The sequence below is a fragment of the Ursus americanus genome, chromosome X (genome assembly GCF_024610735.1).
Source record: "Ursus americanus isolate L20-20 chromosome X, mUrsAme1.1.p, whole genome shotgun sequence".
NCBI classification, from domain to species: domain Eukaryota; kingdom Metazoa; phylum Chordata; class Mammalia; order Carnivora; family Ursidae; genus Ursus; species Ursus americanus.
The window spans coordinates 61,651,464-61,674,386 of NC_142164.1; the positions used below are offsets into that span (position 1 = coordinate 61,651,464).

At 35.0% G+C, this 22,923-nt stretch overlaps 1 protein-coding gene across 7 annotated transcripts in view; it reads left to right on the forward strand.

The window, feature by feature from the left end:
• The window catches only part of ATRX (ATRX chromatin remodeler), a 331,172-nt gene extending 312,575 nt beyond the window's left edge, over positions 1–18,597 (forward strand). For all 7 annotated transcript variants that reach the window (XM_087860258.1, XM_045801308.2, XM_045801311.2 and 4 more), the window contains 5 exons: positions 11,312–11,461; positions 12,309–12,434; positions 13,189–13,284; positions 13,800–13,928; positions 14,969–18,597. In XM_087860258.1, the coding sequence (XP_087716384.1) occupies positions 11,312–11,461; positions 12,309–12,434; positions 13,189–13,284; positions 13,800–13,928; positions 14,969–15,247 (780 nt within the window). In that variant the 3' untranslated portion in view covers positions 15,248–18,597. The remainder of the gene's footprint in view (positions 1–11,311; positions 11,462–12,308; positions 12,435–13,188; positions 13,285–13,799; positions 13,929–14,968) is intronic.
• Positions 18,598–22,923: the final 4,326 nt, after the last annotated feature.

Genomic DNA, 22,923 nt, shown 5'->3' on the forward strand with positions numbered 1-22,923 from the left:
TGAGCTGAAGCCAGACGCTTAACTGAATGAGCCACCCAGGCACCCCTGGCCATGCTTTATTTAAAGTGCTGCTTTGTATCTTATTTTGATTATATCACCTTATAACACAAGAAAAATTATTAAGGAGCCAAGGTTACCAAGTATTTTAGGGAAAACATTTGGATTAAATGGACTTCAGTGCCAGTGATGCCCCTGAATAGCAGCATCCCTAACCCTGGCAGGAGGCCTTGCAAATCACTGTTAATGGAAACATCAACATCTATGAGGCCACCTTACTGGCAGAGTTGTGGGTGGAATGCAAGATTGCATTAGGAGGATGTGAGGTAGACTTCAGGAAGTGTCTTCTTTTGAAGCACTAGAAAGATATGCTACTCAAAATTATGGAAATTCTGAAATTTAAAATACGAAGTTTGTATTTAAATGCTCACTGATTAAATGAATTTTAATTTATTTGTTAGGAATTCAGAATTCATTAGGAATTCAAAAGCAGGAACTTTTTTGCCTTTGTAGACAAATTAAAAGACATGTCTGTTCTTTCTAGATTGTAAGTTTCCTACTACTGGCCTGTGAGGGTTCGGGATCGTGTCAGTGAATCTTCATCACTATATTCCTAGTACCTGGCATAATACCTAGCACTTAGTGAGTATTTGTTAAAAATGTGACAAGTGAACAAATGAATTTTTGTCCTATAATTGCAAGCTGACAGTTGTAAGGCAGTGGTTGACGTGCCTTTAAAGTAGTGTTTTTTCTTGTGTGTAGTTTTTGGACTAAGAGTAATAGCATCTGAATAGATTCTGAATAGCATCAGAATCACCTGGCAGCTTGATAAAAATGCAGATTCCTGGCTTCATCTAAGACCTACTGAATGAGTTTCTGGGAGTGAGCTCTGGGAATCTGTATTTTTAACAAGGTCCTCCACTGTTCTATAGCTATAAGGTATGTAGTAGCGTGATTTGCCTTTATAGTTATTATTAGCTCAACCTTTGAATTAAGAATAATAATAAACAGGGGCGCCTGGGTAGCGCAGTCGTTAAAGCGTCTGCCTTCGGCTCAGGGCGTGATCCTGGTGTTCCGGGATCGAGTCCCACATCAGGCTCCTCCGCTATGAGCCTGCTTCTTCCTCTCCCACTCCCCCTGCTGTGTTCCCTCTCTCGCTGGCTGTCTCTCTGTCACATAAATAAATAAAATCTTTAAAAAAAAAAAAAAGAATAATAATAAACAGTAGCTAACATTTATTGAGTGCTTTTTATGCCAGGCACTGTACTAAGGGCTTTACTCGTATTGAATCATTTATTATTATTATTTTTATTTCTTATAGCCACCTTACAAAGCTGGTACAGTTTGTTTTTATCTTACAGATGATGAAATTATAACAGAGAAGTGGTGGCACCTGCATTTGATCTCAGTGCCATAATCAGACTCCGTACTCTTTAACCACTACACTCTACTGTGCTGGCATTAATTTGTTACATGATTAAATTTGTGGAAGAAGTAAACTGAGGCGCTGTCCTTTGATATGACTTCACACTCCTTTTTTTTTTAATTTCCAACTTTCTTTTTCATTGAAATATAATTGACATGTAATAGTTTCAGGTGTACAACATAATGATTGATCACCACAGTAAGTCTAGTTAACATCCATCACCAAACATGGTTACAAATTATTTTTTCTTGTGACAAGAACTTTTAAGACCAAGTCTCTTAGCAACTTTGAAATATACACTACAGTATTATTTACTATAGTTGCCATGCTGTACATTACATCACCAGAACTTATTCATCTTACCCTTTGACAAACATCGCCCCATTTCACACACAACCTCAGCTCCAGGTAACCACCACTCTACTCTGTTTCTATGAATAATTCAGCTTTTTAGATCTCATTTACCATGATGCCCTCAAGGTCCCTCCATGTTAAAGCATTGACAGGATTTCCTTATTTTTATGGCCAAATAATATTCCATTGTCTGTGTATACCACATTTTCTTTATCCATTCATCCATCAGTGGACACTTAGGTTGTTTCTGTGTCTTGGCTATTGTAAATAATGCTATGATGAATGTGGGGGTTCAGGTATCTTTTTGAGTGTTTTTCTTTCCTTCTGATTAATACCCAGAAGTGAAATTACTAGATTATATGGTAGTTTTATTTGTAATTTTTTTGAGGAAACTTCAGGCTATTTTCCATAGTGATTGTACCAATATCTGTTCCCACCAACAGTGCACAAGTGTCCCGTTTTCTTCACATCCTCATGCTTCTTGATCAATACTATGGGTTTATGAAAAAGCATTTTCAGTGTTATCAAGGTGTGTAATACTGGAGAATGTAGATTTTATCCTTTAGTTACTGCAGAATCCTAGGGTGGCAAAGCTGATTTGAGTCCTCCTTAAGTATCTTGGATGCTGAACTTCTTTATCTCTAGCACTGAGTCAGTACAGCATAGTTGTTAAAAACAAGAGTCCTTGAGGAAGATCACCTGGATTTGAATCTTGACCTTCATCAAGTTATTTGACTTCTCTGTGCCTCAGTTTCTTGATCTATAATTCCGAGATATTTATGTCTGTTGTTCTTCAAAAATCTCATCCTCTTTATTTTTATTTTCATCTCCTACTGAGACTGTTATTAGTAAATGCCTGCCCTTCTGCTTTTAGCTTCCATATCTTATAGCTTTTCTTTTGCCTCATTCTGATCTCCTAGTTCACTAAGTTATTTTTTAGCTATACCTCTTCTGCTTTTTATATTATCCATTGAGTTATTTATTTCAGTGATTATTTTTTATCTCTTATATTTCATTTTGGCTCTTTTAGGTAATTTTTGTTTGGATTTCATATTGGCAGTACCTTTCCTTATTTCCGGAAGTATACTTTCATGCTTATTTTGAATTATTGGTACATTTTTTCAGTAACTCTGCTTCAAATGGCATATAGTGCCAGTTTGTTGTCACTCCAGGGATGGTGTGTGTGTGTGTGTGTGTGTGTGTGTGTGTGTGTGTTTGCCTGTAAGTTCCTGGAATTTATGTTTCTTTTCCCTTTCTGTAGTTTCCATGGGTCGCTTGTGGTGGGAGGGAGCCAGCAGCCCATGCTGATTCATGATCTTAGAAATATCATCAGTTACATGGTGGTAATAGCAGTATGTACTTCATAGAGTTACTATGAAAATTAGATATCCCATGTAAAGTTCTTAGCATGCAAGTTAGCTTGCAATTATGCATTCAATTTAGCTTTAAAAAATCTGTAGAGAGCTGACTTAAAGAATTCAGATCCCAGGTTTAGAAAACTGTTTTTGATAGGTTAAATATAGAGCGAACTAGGGGTAAAAAGGATAATGACCCATCTTTCAGACTTTGTGCTGTCCCAGAATTCTGTCACATTGTGTAGTGTTGTGTCTCCATTATTGCAAAGAAAATAAGGAAAAATGATTAATTTAAAATATTTTCCTATTTTGAAAATTTTCAAACCAGAAAAATATAATGGATACTCATATACCCATCAACTAGATTTAGTAATTGTTAATATTTTGCCACATTTGCCTCCTCTGTTTTTCTGAAATAAGTTATATTTTTAAAATTATGTATTTATTTTTTAGAGAGTGAGTGTGGGGGGGAGGAGCAGAGGGGGAGAGAGAGAGAATCTTAAGCAGGCTCCTTGTTGAGTGTGGAGCCCAATCAATGTAGGGCTCGATCTCATGACCCTGAGATTATGACCTGAGCCAAAATCAGGAGTCAAATGCTTAACCAGCTGAGCCACCCAGGTGCCCCAAATTATATGTATATATTTAAATTATAAGATTATGATACTTCACTTGTAAATATTTCAGTATAAGTCTCAAATATAAGGACATTTCAAAAAGCAGACATTCCTAATATAACCACTATACCATAAAATTAATAACTTCTTAATTTCCTAACATCATCTAATACCATACCTGTATTCAAATTACTCCAGTTGTCTTGAAAATGTCTTTTATAGCTCCTTTGTTCAAATCAGATTCCATTCAAGGTACACACACTATATTTGATTGTTGTATCTCGTTGTATTCATTTTAATCTAGTGCACTCATCTTCCCTCCATTCTGGATTTATTTCTTGTTGGTGTGTTTGAATTTCCATCTCTTACATATTCTGTAAACTGGAAATTAGACCCAAAGCCTTGATTAAATTCATGACCAATATTTCTGGCAAGAATGTTTTATAGATAATGTGTAAAAAGACATTAATATTTTTTTAAATACAGGATAAGGCAAAGTGTGAAGCAAAAGGAGTAATACGTATCGAGTGCTTGTGCTATGTTCCTTTAAATACACTATCTCATTTAATTCTTACAATAACCCCATGAGTTACTGATGGTATTATCCCTTTGTAGTAGGGGAATTGGTTCCAAGACATCACCAAACTATTAAATGGCAAAGTTAGAATTCAAGAAGAGAAAGAAAAAAAGTTAAATAAGGCCATTTATCTTTACATAAACCTAAAAAAATTACTAACAAATCACTTGTTCTCTGTGTCTCAATCTCTAGTAAAATAAGAGCAACAAATTGACTTGACCTTCACATAAATAAATTACTCTGGCTTATCATGCTCTCATTTTAGGCAATGAGAGGTATCCTTTAAATATCAGCTAAAAAATTTTTTAACATATATACATTCACAGAACAGGTAATAACTCATTGGTCCTTCCATGACAGCCATATATCTAGGATTTTCTAGGACAATTCTGATATCCAACAATTTGTCCTATCCAACATCTCCTGAATTTTTCATTAGAAAAACTTGGTTAAAGCGTAAAACTTCTCTCTCTCTGTACAGTAATACATTGTTTGTTTTCTGAAGTGGGGAGGAGTGTCTGCTTTAGACCTTTAAAAAAGGTTGGAAGTAAGAGAAAGTAGTAAAGAACACCAGTAGAATTCTTCCAGTTAGCTGACCAAGAGAAGAAAATATTTTGGTGAAGAGAAGGATTAAATTCTGTCAGATGTTTCTGGTGGATCGACAGGATGAGGTCTGAGAATTGACCATCAGATTTGGCAATGCAAAGGTCATCGGTAAACCTGGCACTGCGCTTAAGCACTTCATATGTAATATTTAATCTCCACAGTAGATCTTCTGAAGTAGATACTTATTAGGCCCATTTTACAGAGCAGGAGACAGATTCAGAGAGATAACTTACTCAAGGACTTAGGGCCAGTGAGCGTTAGAACTAGGATTTAAATCCAGTAAGACTGTAGGTCTGCATTGTCCAATACAAGAGCCTGCTACATGTGGTTATTTACATTTGCATTTAAATATATTAAATTAAACTTTTAGTTCCTCAGTTGCACTAGTAACATTCCAGGTGCTCAGAGATCATATGTAGTTCCCATTGGACAGCACAGACAGAACATTTCCATCATTGCCCAGAGTTCTTTTGGATAGCAGTACTCTAGAGCCTTTGATCGTAACCACTGTACATAAAGCCTCCCAATTTACAAAGTTGTGTGTGTGTGTAATTTAAACTAAGTCTTGCCATTAAATTTTCCTCTGAAATTCGAAAGGCTGACACAGGTCTTTTTATCAGATCATTTGATTCCAGCAAAATTATATTGGTATTTATATTTCAAACAGTCTGGTCATGAAATTGTTGTAGAGAGAAACCTGGAAGGCAAGGCTATATATCCTTTCACTTTTTTCCCATTTTCATTTAGGGGAATTCAAAAGGACATAACTAACATGTTGGAATGATCAGTGATCCTGAATTAATATAAGGTACTTGAGTGCCACAGTATCTGTATATTAATATCCTGAAGTATGTTACTCGATTGGTTAGGTTGGCTGATTCAAATATGTCTTGTAACATTTTAGGAATAGTGGAAAATGTAGGCTCTGATACTTTTAGGTGAATTAAATAGGTGAATGCCTCCTCCTGTCTCTTCAGTTACTGATGTTTTCATGACCAAGATTTTTGCATCATATTCATTACTTTGGACCCTTAAAGGAATATAAATTGCATGAGAGATTTGGTCAATGTAAGAATCACTAGATGACCTTATTTATATATTTTGGTTTTATTATTTTACCTTTTTTAATGTTTTCTTTCTTTAAAATGTAATTTGAACTGCTAAATATCTGCTTTCATTCCTATTTCATATGTCTTCTATCTATATCCTTTTTATTAGTATACCTATAGTTGAGTTAGAGGATGTTAACAGTGTTTATGAAGTAAAGAGATAATATGAACTCCACATTGTGTAGCATGAGAATCAAGTTCCAATCCAGGCTCTACTTGGAAAGCTGCAGCCTCTAGAAAGTCACTACAGTCATATAAAATCTTGACTGACACTCTTTACCTCACAGTGAATGACATGTGGCTTATGTAGTAATTATAATGGATAACAAATTTTTAAAGATTAAATGCTAAATATACTATCTAGTTCCTTGAATGTTAAATTGAGTAGAAAACATTGTTCTGGCCAAAGCAGACTTTGGCTCTTGCCTCCACCAGAGTCAGTGTGGTAGCCCTGTCTTTTTGTTCCTTGAAAGTGACAAGTTCTGTAGTTGTCACTATCTTATTTTTACTTAAAATTTGGGAATCTGGATATGTTTATAAATGCTGTTTGGCAAAAGTATGTGCTCTTGACCTAAAAATCTGGTATGAGATGGTATGTGAACTTTATTCACTATCTCTCTAGTTACTTATAAAGTATGTCACTTTTTTTTTTTCCCAGTGTAGTTTGGGGAAAAATGGGCTTCGAATTTGAAAGTAAAAACTTTTTTTAAAACCAGGAATATTAAGTTTCTTTACTAAAAATCTAGACTTACTGAAGTAATAAAAGGAATTTTTTCATAGCTTTTTGAGTAGGTCCTGTGGCACTTAAGTATTCCAGTGGCATTTTACTTCCAGATATTATAGAACTCAAATCAAAGTGATGGCAAGCAAAATATTTTGAAACATGGCAAACCCCCACCCCCACCCTGAGGCAAAGACTTGATTGTTTTTAAAAATTTTATTTTCAAGGTTGAATTTCAGGATTGATTAGTTGGGAATTTTTGTCAGCTTGCCAAATACTTTAAACTTCTAAATAAATTAACTTAAACTTTTAATTTATCATTAATTTTGTTTTATTAATTAAGCTAGTCATTTTTAAAGCTTAAACTAACGTAGCTGTTAGCTAGAATATAGACCGTGCTTTTTCCCAGTTTGTAAGCTCTTTCACTTATTGAAGGAAAAATAAAGTTTAGACAAAGAAAAGGTACACATTTGGATATAATTTAAACCTCATTTTCACGACTGTTGGCCTAGTGATTATAGATTCTGTTCCAGTATTGTTTTCAATAATAGTGTTGCTATAGCAACTAATAAATGCATGCTTCAAAGAGAAGAAACAAAAAACCTTTCCACCGATTGTGTTGTGTATTGAGATGAAATTTTTCTTTATTAACTTGTATAATTTGCTCTAGACTTTGCAAAACTGTTTTTCCCAAAGAAATATTCTGAGAATCCTGTTAGACATTTTTTTTGCTATCTTAATCTCTCATCTGTTTCTTGTATTAACAATATGCTACAATTAATTTACAAAGGGAAAGATGTAGAAACAGTTTATATCAGAAATTCTGTATCTTCTTTCTGTTATTTGTGTCTTACACAGCACTCTAGAGGAAAGAAAGATTTTTGCCCTCCTACTTCTGAACTATGTAAATGAATCTTGTTCCTATAAAAATCAGTTAACACACGTAGTGTCTTTTCTTTGTTAAAAATGAAGATTGTGGTAAACATACTTAAGTCCTTGAGTATTATTGGCATAGTTATTGTATGAACAAGTGGTTGAAATACACTAAAGTTTGTCCGTTAAACTATTTTGTTGCAGATTGAGTAATAGTGAAGAACTGGAAGTGGCCTAAATATTAATAAACCCTTAAATAGGAGAATAATTAAATAGATTATAAGGTTTATCTATGTAATTTGTAAGACCCTTATAGCCGTTAAAAATGGTTTGTATTTGATGTAAAATGATGTCCATGGAAAGATACTGATTGCAAAAAGTGTTTTCAAAACTATAGTAAAATCCCGTTTTTATGTAAAAGCATGTGTGTGAGTATAAAGTGTAAATGTGTGGAGAAATATATGACAGATGGTACCATTAGTTATCTCTAGGTTTTATAATAGGAAATTAGCATTGTTTCCCTAAATTTTTTTTTAATTCTTTGAAAAGAAGGGAACATAGTAGGCAGTAGAAACAATTTGAATGGTTTTTTGGTTTGATGTTAGGAGGGAACTAATGTTTTAGGAAAATGGTCCAAACATTTTTAATGATACAAAATAAAGTCACATGCATTTTTCCTCTGACTTAGCAGCATTTTAGTTGACTGTGGGTCAAAAGGAAAGTTATTACATGGACAGAAGCTGAGCTTCTACCATAATCTGACCTTAATAAGGCAATCATGTTTGACTTGAGAGGGTAGATCTTAAATCTGAAATTGGTAGGGAGAAGACATTAAGGTGTTTCGGAAGTGGTGTTTCCTAAAATGAATATCTCCTGAAGAAGAAAATGGTAAAATAGTTCATGTCAGGTTTAGGCTACACATGAACTGGTTTTTCACAGGTTTGTGTCTGAGAATTGTGTTTCAGTTTTAATATTTTCCTTTATTAAAAAATTAGCATATTTTTAAAAACTTCAAAAAATACAAAAGTGTTAAAAGTGAGGGAAAAAATAGACATATTAAGGTTTCTCCCACCCCAAAAATCCTTCGGGGTAGTCTTTTTTATTCGAGAACAGATCTGGGAAATGGAGGAACTATGCCTCAAGAAAACATTCTTTATAGTGTGATAGAATGATCACTGGCTAGAAGTCAGGAAATTCAGCTTCTAGTCCCAGCCAGTCTGAGCTGTGTGTTTGGAACAAGTTACTTTGCCTCTCTGGATATGGGTTACTACCAATTCTAAGGTGATAAGTTTGGACTTTGAAATTACAGGATGATAAGAACTGACTTGATAAAATTCCCTGATAGTTCAGACATTTTTTAAAGGGCATAAATGAGAGTGTGTGTGTGTGTGTGCGTGTGACTGCACATGCACATTGCATACATGCATCTCTTGAAAGGCTTTATCTCTAACCATAAAAAAGTAATTAATGTATGAACTCTTGTGTTTATAATTGAGAAATAAACACTGTATGTAATTGACATAAGATTTATTTCCAAAGAATTGGGTGTTTCATCTGTTTCTGCTATTCTCGTATCATCCTGTTATACATGTGAGTGGAGAGGATTTCATTTTGTTTTAACTGACAGTCATAGCTAGACGAAATTATTCATTATAGAGAGAATCAGTGGCACAGCTGAGAGGAAATCAGTTCCTGGCATACAGTTCTCTTGGTCTTTCCCTTAGGTTGCTTTCTTAGAGAAATGAAGTTATTTTTGACTATGGTTAAGAACATCACTGATTGCTAGACAGAAGTAAAAATAGGGACTATCCATAGAACATTTCTACCTTGTAATTTTATTTGGTATTCTGTAGAATAGCTGACTTTTCTAATTGTATTTGGCATGGTCACTTGCTAAAAATATAAGTCAGTGTTATCTGGTTTTATTATATACTTCTCTCTTGTGTCATACCTGGCGGGGTGGGGGGGGTGAGCATGGGAGATATACATCTGAAGAAGCATTATCTTTTAATAGAATTTAATTCATATTGGCCTGTCTCCCTACTTACCTGGTCAGTAACTGTGAACTTCGGATATCTGTCTAGTGACAGTAAACATGTTTTATATGGCATAGGCATGGGAAGTCAACTTTGATGACAGATTTCTACACTGGTGTAGAAGAGAAATGTTTAGCTAGTGTTTCAAAAGAACTAAACCTGTTATCATCTGTGTGTTCCACCATTAGGCTTTCTTGAGCCCTCTCCTATGTATGGTCTTCTAATGTTTTCGGTTTTCAACAAAAGAAATAGCATATCATGTCAAAATGCAGTATAAAATCTCAACTATAGCTGTATTCATTAATGAAATGAATTCCTTTTATCTCATGGAATGATGAAATAATTATTTCAAGCATTTATTGGGGTAGCAAGATAAAGAGTTGTTTCAATGATACCAGATATTCTGATTATTTAGAATTAGTGTCAGCATTTCCTATTGTACAGAAAAATTCTTAGGGCTCATGATTTGAATCTTTCATCTTGAGTTATTTAACAGACATTTGTGTTCCTACCATGTGTTGTAATACTCTGGGGGTGGATGAAGATGTAAAGACAGAATTATTTTCAAGTGTGGGATTTGTGCTGAAACTTAGGAAGGCATTAAGCATTACTAGATGTAGATTAAATTTAATATACTTATACCTCTGCAACCTTTCCTTTGCCCTGTAATTATTTATGTTCCTTCACTAGATTCACACTCAATTTAGAAAGTGTGTTCTAAGAGAACTTGCTGTTAGAAGCTATGAAAAATCCTTTGGTAAAGTGAATTAATTTGCCTTTTATATATCCAGGTTTTCATCTATGATTTCTTAATAAACAACTTGTGAGTATTTTAATTTTTTATTAGCAAGTAACATATCTGTGGTTCACTTTAACCCCCTCCTCCCAATCTCTCTCTCTCTCTCATAATCATAATTACACAGAGCAGGAGTTTGGTTGTTCTGCTAAGTATATAAATGATCCCAAGTTTTAAGCTTTTATTTTTTTTAACCTTACAAGACTGACTTAAGACACTATAACTTAAAAAAAAAAACCACCGTCACAATAAAATGATGAACAATGTTTATCAGTTTAAGTTTGACCCATGCATCTTTACAATGTAATTTAAACCTTTCTACAATTGAAATATAAGGACTGTATATTCTAGTGAAACTGTCCTGTAGCTGTTTAGATTAATTTAGATTTGCTTTTCATTAGTATAGTGGCTGGTGGCCAAAGTGATTGTGAAAGAAGGTTGATAAATATGTGTAAACAGGAGTAGCCATGATTTTCAGCACAAACATCCAATGTAATCTCTGATTTAAGCAGACTTATATTAGCATTTATTATCAACTCAGAACAAATACAAAACAAAATGCGTATGAAAAAATTAGAAAAAAGGTGGAGAAAAAACCTCAAAAAAATTAAAAAATTGTGAACCCCTTAAACATGCTTATATAAAGATTGTTATATAGGAAGTTCTTACATAAGAGGCTGGTGTTGCATGAATTGTAACTGTTTTCTAAGTGATTTATATCAGATATATCAGAAATATGTGTAGCAGCCAGTGTCTAGTTTCTAGTCTGACAATAGACCGAAGAACTATGGAGATAGGATCCAGAGAGAAAAAATAATTCTCTGTTGTTTCGACCCCCTCTAAACAGGACACCATACTTGCAGAACTTCTTCAGATACATAAAGAACACATTGTAGGATATCATGAACATGATTCTCTTTTGGACCACAAAGAAGAAGAAGAGTTGACTGAAGAAGAAAGAAAAGCAGCTTGGGCTGAGTATGAAGCAGAGAAGAAGGTAGTTCATTCAAAATGCTTTTTGGTTTTTGTTTTTGTGTTAGTCATTTGAAAGAGCAGTAAGAAAAAGGGTCACATTTGGAACGGGTAATAATAATAGGGCGTCTTTAGGAGCAGAGTCCCCAAATATGAGTCAGTTTATAGGCTTTGGCCACCTTTGGTGGTAGAATGGGAGGAAAGAAGAAAATAGTTTCCACTTAAAGAGTAGCAACCCCGGTTCTGCTTAGCACTCGCTGAATTGAGAGATTAGTGGGAAGCTATATATTTAGCATCACTTAACTCCCGTCAACACCCTCACTCTAGTAACAGACATACGGGAGCTTAGAGTTTGGAGGTTGGAGGAAATGTTTCTTTGACATGTGTACCATGAAATCAGAATTTTGACTGAATGTCAGAACACAAAAATATTCCATTATTGGACATTAATGTCAGTCTCCAGCAGCAACTTTATTTAAAATAGTTCCATGTCTGTTTTATACACCAACCCACTTGAGCAAAAATGTGCCTGAGCATGGGAAACCTTATCCTAATACCTGAATTCTTTTTAAACTCCTTACTCATTGTACCAAACTTCTTTAACGTTAATGTGATGTTAGGAGTCTCGTTAGAATTCTCTGAGTTGCCCCATTCTGTGGGAATTATCAGAAAAAAGAATACACCTTTAAGGGTTAAAGCTTTCCATGTAATAAGATCTTGGTTTCTAGTGAAAAGGGTGTTTTGTTTGTGTGTGGAAGAGTGTTAATAATTTCTTAGATCTGAGAGTGTGGATTCTTTTCTAAACCAGTAGGTGATGTAGAATTTCAAGTTTTAAATCACAATGTGGAAAGTGCATAATTTTTTGTTTTTAGGGACTGACCATGCGTTTCAACATACCAACTGGGACCAATTTACCCCCTGTCAGTTTCAACTCTCAAACTCCTTATATTCCTTTCAATTTGGGAGCCCTGTCAGCAATGAGTAATCAACAGCTGGAGGTAAGTTGTGAAGTACAAAAGTAGTTTAACTTGAATTAAAGGCAATTTCAAGTGCCCTGTTGTTTGAGGGTTCCCTATGCAGGAATATCACATTCTCCAAAAGATTACCTCTGAATAGACCAAGAAATTTTTCTTTTATTTGTTGACCTTTTTGAACCATCATAGTATAGTAAAATGTGGTTTGTTCAGAGCACAAGAGAATTAGGCCTTGAATTAATGTTCTTTGAATTATTTTAATTAAGGAACAATAGGGCAGTTGACTGGCTAGGGAAATAGCACTCTCTTCACTTATAAAATATTTTGAATAAACAAATTAACTTGCTTAATGTTTGAAAATAGGATAAATACATTTATATTCTGATGCAGTGTAGATGTAGCATTAAGTATATGATAATGTCCAGTATTACGAAGTAAGTTATTTAAAACTAGAATCAATTATGAATCAAATAAGAAAGATTAGGTTTTATTATACCAATTATATAATAACTTAATTGAATCTTGTGGTTTCCTTTTGAAAACGTACTTGTGGAGTCATTTAAATTGATAAACTATTGGTGCAAACCCAAACTTATATCTTCCTAACAGGACCCTCACTGACAAGTTTTACCCACTTTATTGATGCTGCATTTTGCTGCTTTTCAATTGTTTGAAGAGTTTTAAAACCAAGTGCTATAAATTGGCAAAAGGAAGGATCCCTATGCTTTACAACCATGTCTTTTATATGTCCTATATAACATTTCTTGCATTCTTCTAGGACCTCATTAATCAAGGAAGAGAAAAAGTTGTGGAAGCAACAAACAGTGTGACAGCAGTGAGGATTCAGCCTCTTGAAGATATAATTTCAGCTGTAGTAAGTTCATTGGCAGTTATCTTACTCCATCTTGATATTTTTGTCATGTCCCCCCCTCCCCCCCGGGCCCTTTTGTTTTTATTTTTAATTGTTGTTTGCTTCACTCCTTCTGTGGGGAAAACAACATAATTCTTATAGCTCGATTTGCAATAGTAAAATACTAGTAAACTGGATAATAGTGCTAAGCTGTAATTCAGCATTTTTACCTAAATGTTGGCACAAAACAGAAATGGATAATATCCCAAATGATTGGGAAGTCAGTCAGTCACAGAAATGTATGTGTTGTTGTACGTAAACATACCTTATCAGTTACACAAATTAAATCCAAATCCACTCTTGTACAACAGTGGATAACTTAGTAGTACCCTGCTTTTACATCCTTGTTTTCCTTAGAAAAGAATGAAGGAAAGGGGGGAAAAGATCTTTTAAAATCCTGAAAAGTTTTGAGTACCTTAATAATTTTCCCTCAGCTTTACCGCAATAAGAAGTAAATGAAACCACCTTTTTCTTTTTAGTGGAAGGAAAACATGAATCTCTCAGAGGCCCAAGTACAGGCGTTAGCATTAAGTAGACAAGCCAGCCAGGAGCTTGATGTTAAACGAAGAGAAGCAATCTACAATGATGTATTGACAAAACAACAGATGGTAAGAGTTCGACTACCTCTAAGTTATGTCCAGTTTTCTTGAATTTATAATAATGGGTTTGTGTGACATCTGTGTCAATAATCATCCTTCCCTCATATGGATGGATGACTGGTCATTGGTTTTTCTTGGAAGAAATTTTGTCAGAAAACATAGTAATTGTCAAGTAAAGGTAATATCTGGGTTACAGGGTTACAGAAGAGCAACAAATTCCTAAATGGGTCTCCTTGAAGATTATATAGGATCTCTTCCACATAATTTTATTTTTTGTGTATTCTGGATATCTAAAAAGGAATTTTTGCCAGACTTTTACCATATTTACCATTTTTAAACAACTTAATAAAATAAGTATACTTTTAATATATTTAATTTGAGAGTAAAAAAAAAGTGGAGCTATAGATGATACATGTCACAGACTCCTACTAAGTTACATAATTCTTTAAAAGACTAGCATATTCCAGGACCTTTGATCATTTTTCCCAGCATAGTTGTTTGCCAGCCATCTGCTTTTTACTGGGAAATTTCAGCTCTTCACTCCAGGGAATCAGTTTCTGTGGCATGAATTTTACTTAGAAAGCACTTGTAGAATTATTGATTTTAAATTATCTTAGGAAATTTAAGACACTCCAGGTAGGAATTATTCCCACTGCAAGTGTTTTTTCCCTTTGGTATTTATCACTAAAAGTGTTTGTCATTATGTGAAATATTTGAAAGAATGAAGAAGAAATGAGATTTGACAAAAAGCTCTGTAACTAATACTTGAAACTAATCATAGTGCAGGACAGGTTACTATGGCAACTAACCTAAATGCTGCTTGCAATACAATAGTCAAGTCATTAAGAGAATTTAGCCCTAAAAGGTGTTGCTAACTGGTTTCTACAGTAATGGTCCTATGAATGCCTCAAATTAGTAATGGTGGTAACAATAATGTGTTTTCCTTTTGGTATGGTACACCCTTAACAAATTGATTTTAACTTAAAACTTGATACTTGCCTCTTTGAGACAGGTCATGCACTTGTAACAGCTCCCTTTTCTCTCTTTAGTTAATCAGCTGCGTTCAGCGAATACTTATGAACCGAAGGCTCCAGCAGCAGTACAATCAGCAGCAACAACAACAAATGACTTATCAACAAGCAACACTGGGTCACCTCATGATGCCAAAGCCTCCAAATTTAATCATGAATCCTTCTAACTACCAGCAAATTGATATGAGAGGAATGTATCAGTCAGTAGCTGGTGGTATGCAGCCACCACCCTTACAGCGTGCACCACCCCCAATGAGAAGCAAAAATCCAGGACCTTCCCAAGGGAAATCAATGTGATTTTGCACTAAAAGCTTAAAGGATTGTTAAAATCATAGAAAGATCTTTTATTTTTTTAGGAATCAATGACTTAACAGAACTCAACTGTATAAATAGTTTGGTCCCCTTAAATGCCAATCTTCCATATTAGTTTTAATTTTTTTAATAGGGCATACCATTTTTTCCTGACATTTGTCAGTGATGTTGCCTAGAATCTTCTTACACACATTGAGTACAGAAGATATTTCAAATTGTTTTCAGTGAAAACAAGTCCTTCCATAACAGTAACAACTCCACAGATTTCCTCTCTAAATTTTTATGCCTGCTTTTAGCAACCATAAAATTGTCATAAAATTAATGAATTTAGGAAAGAATACAGATTTATATATTCGTTCTTTACATATAAAAACACACAGCTGAGTTCTTAGAGTTGATTCCTCAAGTTATGAAATACTTTTGTACTTAATCCATTTCTTTATTAAAATGATTGAAATGGTTGTAATGTTCTTTTGACTGAAGTCTGCAACTGGGCTCCTGCTGTATCATCTCTGTGACTGAAAGTTAGAAACTAAGGGTTATCTTTGACACAGAACTGTGTGCAATATTCTCAAATACTACTGCTCTGAAACTTGGAGGAGTCTTGCAGTTATCTTAGCATTGTATAAACAGCCTTAAGTATAGCCTAAGAAGAGAATTCCTTTTTCTTCTTTAGTCTTTCTGCCATTTTTTATTTTCAGTTCTATGTGCTGAAATAATTACTGGTAAAATTTCAGGGTTGTGGATTATCTTCCACACATGAATTTTCTCTCTCCTGGCACTAATATAAAGCACATCTCTTAACTGCTTGGTGCCAGTGCTAGTGCTTCATCCTGTTGCTGGCAGTGGGATGTGGACTAACAAAATCAAGTTCTAGCATTTTAGGAGGTTAAGGATGATGGTGTGGTTGTAGGGTCACACCCTGTTTTATAAACAATATCAAAATGGCAGAACCATTGCTGACTTTTTAAGTTCACATGAGGAATGTGCTTTAATAATTCCCAGTACTGTCAGTATTGTGAAATAATTCCTCTGAAAGATAAGGATCACTGGCTTCTATGCTCTTCCTCTTTTCTGTCATCATCATGTTCTTTTCCCCCAACTTCCCTATGTTATTTTAAATAAATTACATTTCAAAGTTTGATTTTTTTTTAGTTTAGATCTGTGAGGCAATTTTCTGATCAAAATTAATTCATCTAATACCCTTTTTTGAAGTTTTACTAGAAAATCATTACATTGTTTTTATTAATCCAGGCCTATAAAAATGACCTGTGAGTTAATTCATGTACAATTTGGTTGCTTGAATTTCCTGAAGAACAAGATTGTTAGACTATGGGAGTCAACTCAACATGGCAAAACCATTTTTGATATGGTGTTGTAACAGGTAGTGGAAATAGCTAAGGAATTTCATTAAAAAAAAAAGTTGGGTGGAGCAATTGCTTCTAGGTATCACTGGATTAGAATGAGTATAACATTAGCTAGAACTGTTTTGAGTTATTTGGATGATTAAGAGATTTCCATTTTTATCTTGAAAGAACTAGTGGTAAACAGCTGAGAGCGCTAGGTTTGTGATACAGAATTTGTGAGGTTAGGTGGATCTACTTCATCCCCCCCCCACTTTACCATGGTGAGTTATCACTAACAAATTCCATATATTTGGATATTGTGCCAGCCATATAGTCAAATTTACTTAATTGGGGTGGGGGGAAATGTGTGTTTACTCCAGAAGAAATGAAGAAGAGAAGATTTATGAGATAAATATTTGAAGGCAGTACACTCTGGCCGACTGTTGTCAGTTGGTATTTCTACAAGTCCAGAATACCTTAAACCTGATTTACTAGACCTGGGAATTTTCAACATGGTCTGATTACTTGCTCAAAGACATGGATGTAAAAATTTTAGGCAACCTTCTAAACCTTTTTCACCATGGATGAAACTGTGACTTAAGGAATAATACATAGAAAGGATTAATTGGAACTAAGAGAGTTTGAAATAAAACTTGGACCACTTTGCATACACTCTTCTCACTTGACATTTTAGCTACATAATATGTACTTTGAGTATAACATCAAGCTTTAACAAATATTTAAAGACAAAAATCACATCAATTAAGATACTAAAAGGCTCATTTTTATATTTGTTTTAGATGTTTTAAATAGTTGCAATGGCTTAAAAAATGACGATTTAAAATGTTGCTTGTAATACAGTTTTGCCTGCTAAATTCTCCATATTTTGTAACCTGTTTTATTTCTTTGGGTGTAAAGCGTTTTTGCTTAGTATTGTGATATTGTATATGTTTTGTCCCAGTTGTATAGTAATGTTTCAGTCCATCATCCAGCTTTGGCTGCTGAAATCATACAGCTGTGAAGACTTGCCTTTGTTTCTGTTAGACTGCTTTTCAGTTCCGTATTGAGTATCTTAAGTACTGTAGAAAAGATGTCACTTCTTCCTTTAAGGCTGTTTTGTAATATATATAAGGACTGGAATTGTGTTTTTAAAGAAAAGCATTCAAGTATGACAATAATACTATCTGTGTTTTCACCATTCAAAGTGCTGTTTAGTAGTTGAAACTTAAACTATTTAATGTCATTTAATAAAGTGACCAAAATGTGTTGTGCTCTTTATTGCATTTTCACAGCTTTGAAAATCTGTGCACATATTGTTTCATAGAAAATGTATAGCTTTTGATGTCCTATTTAATGGTGATTCTTTTGCACATTTAGTTATTTAATATTGGGAGGTCAAAAAGTTTGGTTTTTGAATCTGTTATATACTAAATTCTGTAAAAGGAGATCTCTAACCTCAAAAATAATTTACATACCAGGAAGCCTATGTGTGTTTGTGTTAGTTTTGGTTGTCTCTTTGTAATCCAGCACCATTTCCTGCTTCCCAACAGCTGCATCACTCATTTAAATCAAGCAGGACTACCAATCCACACTTAATAGAAAAGCTGCTTACCCTCCTGAAGCCATAGCAGGTTGATGGAAGCCTTATTACCTGGCCTCCAAAGAAGCTGAATATTTTGTAGTCTTCCCTTAGCTATGCCCATTTTCCCTCTATCACAAAATCAGATACTTAACATTTGTGCCCCAAACAAAACTTTAAGATAATTACTTATCTATTTCAGTACCATTGTTTCCTTTGAGGGTGGCATGTTGTGAAGCTATAGATACTTATTCTAACAGTAAATTAGGTCATTCTTTTACATGCTTATTTCACTAAAAATTATGTTCATCTTATTTCACCAGATTTAGTCTCAAGTGACTTTTAGCTATCTCCACATCAGATCTACCCTTAGAGATGAAAATTCTTCCATCATGGATTTTTTTTTTCAAGTCTGTAATCTGTGCCAATCCCAAAGGAGTTACCAAATTTCAGAAATGCTCTTTGTCTGTGCAACATTTTATATATGCTGTTATATGGAGGTGAATAAAAATTTAAAATCCAAAATATATATTGTTTCTAAGCTCAATATCTGCTAGGTAACCAAACTCTGCCCGCATTACTCATGTTGGATATAATAATGGAATGGCCCCATCTACCCCCACCTAAGAGTTTTACTCCCCAGAGTATGTACCGCCACAAAATTCCTTTATGATATATACTGCCACCCTCTCTGTGGAATAACCTTCTTGTCACCATTGTGCCTACTTGTCTAAGGCAATTGCCCTTCCTCTCCTCACTTGGGAGATCTTTCTGATAGTGACCACTACATGCATTCACCAAGGAAGACAGCATATAAATCGAGGCCTTTATTAAAGATAATGAAGATAAAGCTATAATTGAAGGAATGAGTGAGACAAATCCTAAAATACGGCAGGCCCTCTTTAATACTCAAAACTATCACATATTCCAAGCAATCTCTACCCTGCAGCACTCCTCCAAATTCACCTCACCATTCATTCTGCCCTCACGTTCTCCCTGGTAGAAACATAAGGGAGGGGAATTGGCTCCAGTTTCCTTTAGTTAATCATATCAGATGAGAGACTTCTACCTGTTGAATAGATTCAGCCCTCTCCCCATAGTCCGCACATCAAATACATGTTAGTTTTCAAGAAAGGTGAAGAGATGACATCAGATGCAAGGATGGGGTTTGTTTCAGGTATATGAAGAGAAAAGTGTAGTATTAAAAAGAAAAGTAGAGCGGGATAGGGAAAGACAGACTAGATTGGAGTGGATTAATGAAGGATCTTGAAATCCTGCATAATTTCAATACAGAGGGTAACAAGGGTTTGTGAGGTGGTTGATGTGTTCAAAGTAGCAATAAAGATGGTGATCTGGGCAGAATGGCTTAGAATGCAAAGTGAAGAAAGACGGGAGACAGGAAGATAATCCAGGCATTCACTGACAAGACTATAGACAATTTTAAGGAAAAAGTCATTAGAGGTTGTGTAAGAGTGAACTTAAATTGCAAGAAAAAAATGTTATTTCCTACCTTTACCCAAGGAGCCAACTTTCTTCAGGATTTCTGGTTTTATGTGCAAAATTTCACTTACTCTTTGTGATTACCTTCTCAAGCCTAATGATAAATCCCTTAGTGGCATTCCTGTTCTTAATTTTCATTACTCCTAATTATACCCTCACACATATATACAGAAAGTGAGTTTGGTCCATTTAACTGAATTGAGTGTAATTCTGTTTGTTTCCTCAAGCTAATTCTTCAAAGGGCTAAATCCATTCCTTTTAGTTTCTTCAGACCCATCCATTCCAAGTGCTAGTATCTGTTAATATATTTATAAGCTTCCTTTGGTATTTTCAAAGTGCCTTGTGGTTATTTTGTGTTAACCTGTATACAACATATCTGTGAGAAAAGTGAGAATAATTGCATTCTCCTCATGGCAGTTAAAAGTAAGAACAAAATAAAATCCATTGCACTCAGGAGGCAGAAAATATTAGTTACTTAAGTTACCTGGGTCTTCATATCTCATTTGGATAATAGGACTATAATAACTTTCCTGAAGGCAGAAGCCTGGACCAGGTGATTTCCTGAGATCCCTTTCAGCTTCAAGAATTAGGGTTTAACTATGAGCAAAGCACAATTTGAAGCCAAAAGGCAATGGGTTTGTCTAAGGTTACACGGTAAGTTTGTGAACAGAATTAGAAATCGCTTGCCTTTGGTTAACGCTCTCCCACACTAAGGTGTACCTTTTCTTTTCCTCTGTTTAGAAAAATGAGAGGTCTGACAGACATTTTAATGACAAAGCAGATAAGTCAAGTTGTAATGGGCTCTAATTACCACTTCCACAGCTGTAACCTCCTTTATCTGTTGCCCAGAGGCACTCCCAGAGCTGTGTTTCTAGTACTGCCTCTGGAACTCAGAAAATGAAAAACCGTTTTTAAGGATGTTTCTTATATCTTTGTTGCCTGATTGGTTTATATACATGACAAAACATCAAGGTAAATATAAGTCAGCTCCTGTAAAGTCAGCTTTTAATGATAACTTCCCATTCTATTCATAACTATAGAGCCCAAATTAGGCCAAAGTTTAAATCATCTGGTCTGGATGAAGCTTATAATAAGAATATTTATGTTGACTCTTATGTCGCAACACATACGGCATACTTTTTGAGATGTAGATTTTATAAAAAATCAAATCTTGTGACAAAAACTAATAGAAGAGTGAAATAGTAATCTTTTTTTTTTCTGTAGCCTCTTGTCCTTACATGCCAGTAGCAAAGCAGGTAGAAGACTGTGTAGCCTGCTGAATACATTTCAATGGAAACAAAACCAAACTTAAGAAAAAAGAAACGTGGTTAATATAAATCATCTGAGGTCTTGTTAGTTCATTCCCAGCTCTTGGTAGGTTTTCAACTGTACAGCATGGAGGCTTTAGTGATGCAGGCTTGCTTGAATACTACCCTTAGTAAAGTAAACCTTTTGTTAGCAAGTTTTCTCGCCCTCTCTTCCCTTACCTTGCACACTCTACTGGATGTGTAGGTTCAAATGAAGTGCCTGCCCACAATTTTTTCCCTTCTTTAAATGATCTCACCCCCCCCCCGCCACATACATTCACCCTTTTATATTCAAATACTTCAGAGGGGGGCACTTACAGAATCATAGAATGCTAGAGATAGTTGGGGTCTTAGATACCCTGTAGCCCAGCGATCTCCCTTAACAATCTGGAAAACAAAGGCCCAGAAAGGGAAAGAGGTCCAAGGGTACCAATGTCTTCTAGCCTCTGTCCCCCTTCTCATTCCATTCCATTCAGATGCCTGCTATTACACTTGAATTCCAATTCATTTTTTCAGTCTGCCAGACCACATTAAGTAAATTTTTCAGACTAACTAGTACTGAACTAAGCTTTAAAATGGGAAATGTTTATGGGAAGTAGAGGAATGTGTGAACCAAAATGAAAGGGAAAATGGGAAGACCCCTGACATATTCCCCAAGCTTTTAATTTGGTATCCAGGGTGTTGGCTTCAGGACTTTGTTTCAGAGGGATATTTAATTTGTTTAAAAGGTTCTTTCACCACACTCAGCAAAGTTCAGACCAATAGGATCTAGAAGCACTGTTCACTTTTCAGATCTTAGTGTCCTTCAGTGCCAAGGATGGAATCATTCAGCCTTCCTCGAATGAGGTAGGTTAATGTACCAAGTACTTTAAAATCTTCTATTTCAAATGGTAAATGCTGCTGTATTCACAAGGAACAAGATACAAAGCTCTATGTTAGAGTAGTGGTCTTGGTCAGGATAGTGGCAACTACTCTTGAGTTCTAGAGACATGCTATAAGGACCATGAACAGTTTATGTATTTCCAAAGAACTGAAAAAACAGCAAAATGATTTTAATGTACTAGAATTTGGGGGCCTGGTTCTATCTGTATAAATTTAGACAAGTTACTTTACCTCCCTGAATCTTCACCCACAAAGTGATATTTATAGAACACCTAAGTCAGGCATTTCGATTAGCCACTTATATGATTCCTGTTTTACAGATGAGGAAACAGGTTTAAAATAATTAAATTATTCACCCAAGTTCTCACAACTAACTGGAATAGGCAGGATTCAACAACATGTATCACATTCTATGTTTTTGCCATTCAACAAGCTTGCAACCCTTCCAGAACCATGATTTAATCTCAGCCTTTAGCAAACCACTTAGAGTACCTTATCATTTTGTTCTTTTGTTTTTTTAATAATAACTTTTTATTATGTTATGTTAGTCACCATACAGTATATCCTTAGTTTTTGATGTAGTGTTCCATGATTCATTATTTGTGTGTAACACCCAGTGCACCATGTAATATGTGCCCTCCTTACTACCCATCACCAGCCTATCCCAATCCCCCACCCTCCTCCCCTCGGAAGCCCGCAGTTTGTTTCCCAGAGTCCATAGTCTCTCATAGTTCATTCCCCCTTCTGTTTACTTCCCCTTCATTCTTCCCTTCCTTTTCCTACCGATCTTCCTGCTATTTCTTATGTTCCATAAATGAGTGAAACCATAGGATAATTGTCTTTCTCTGCTTGACTTATTTCACTTAGCATTATCTCCTCCAGTCCTGTCCATGTTGCTGCAAAGGTTGGGTAATCATTCTTTCTGATGGCTGAGTAATATTCCATTGTATATCTGGAACACATCTTCTTAATCCAGTCATCTGTTGAAGGGCATCTCGGCTCCTTCCACGATTTAGCTATTGCAGACAATGCTGCTATGAACATTGG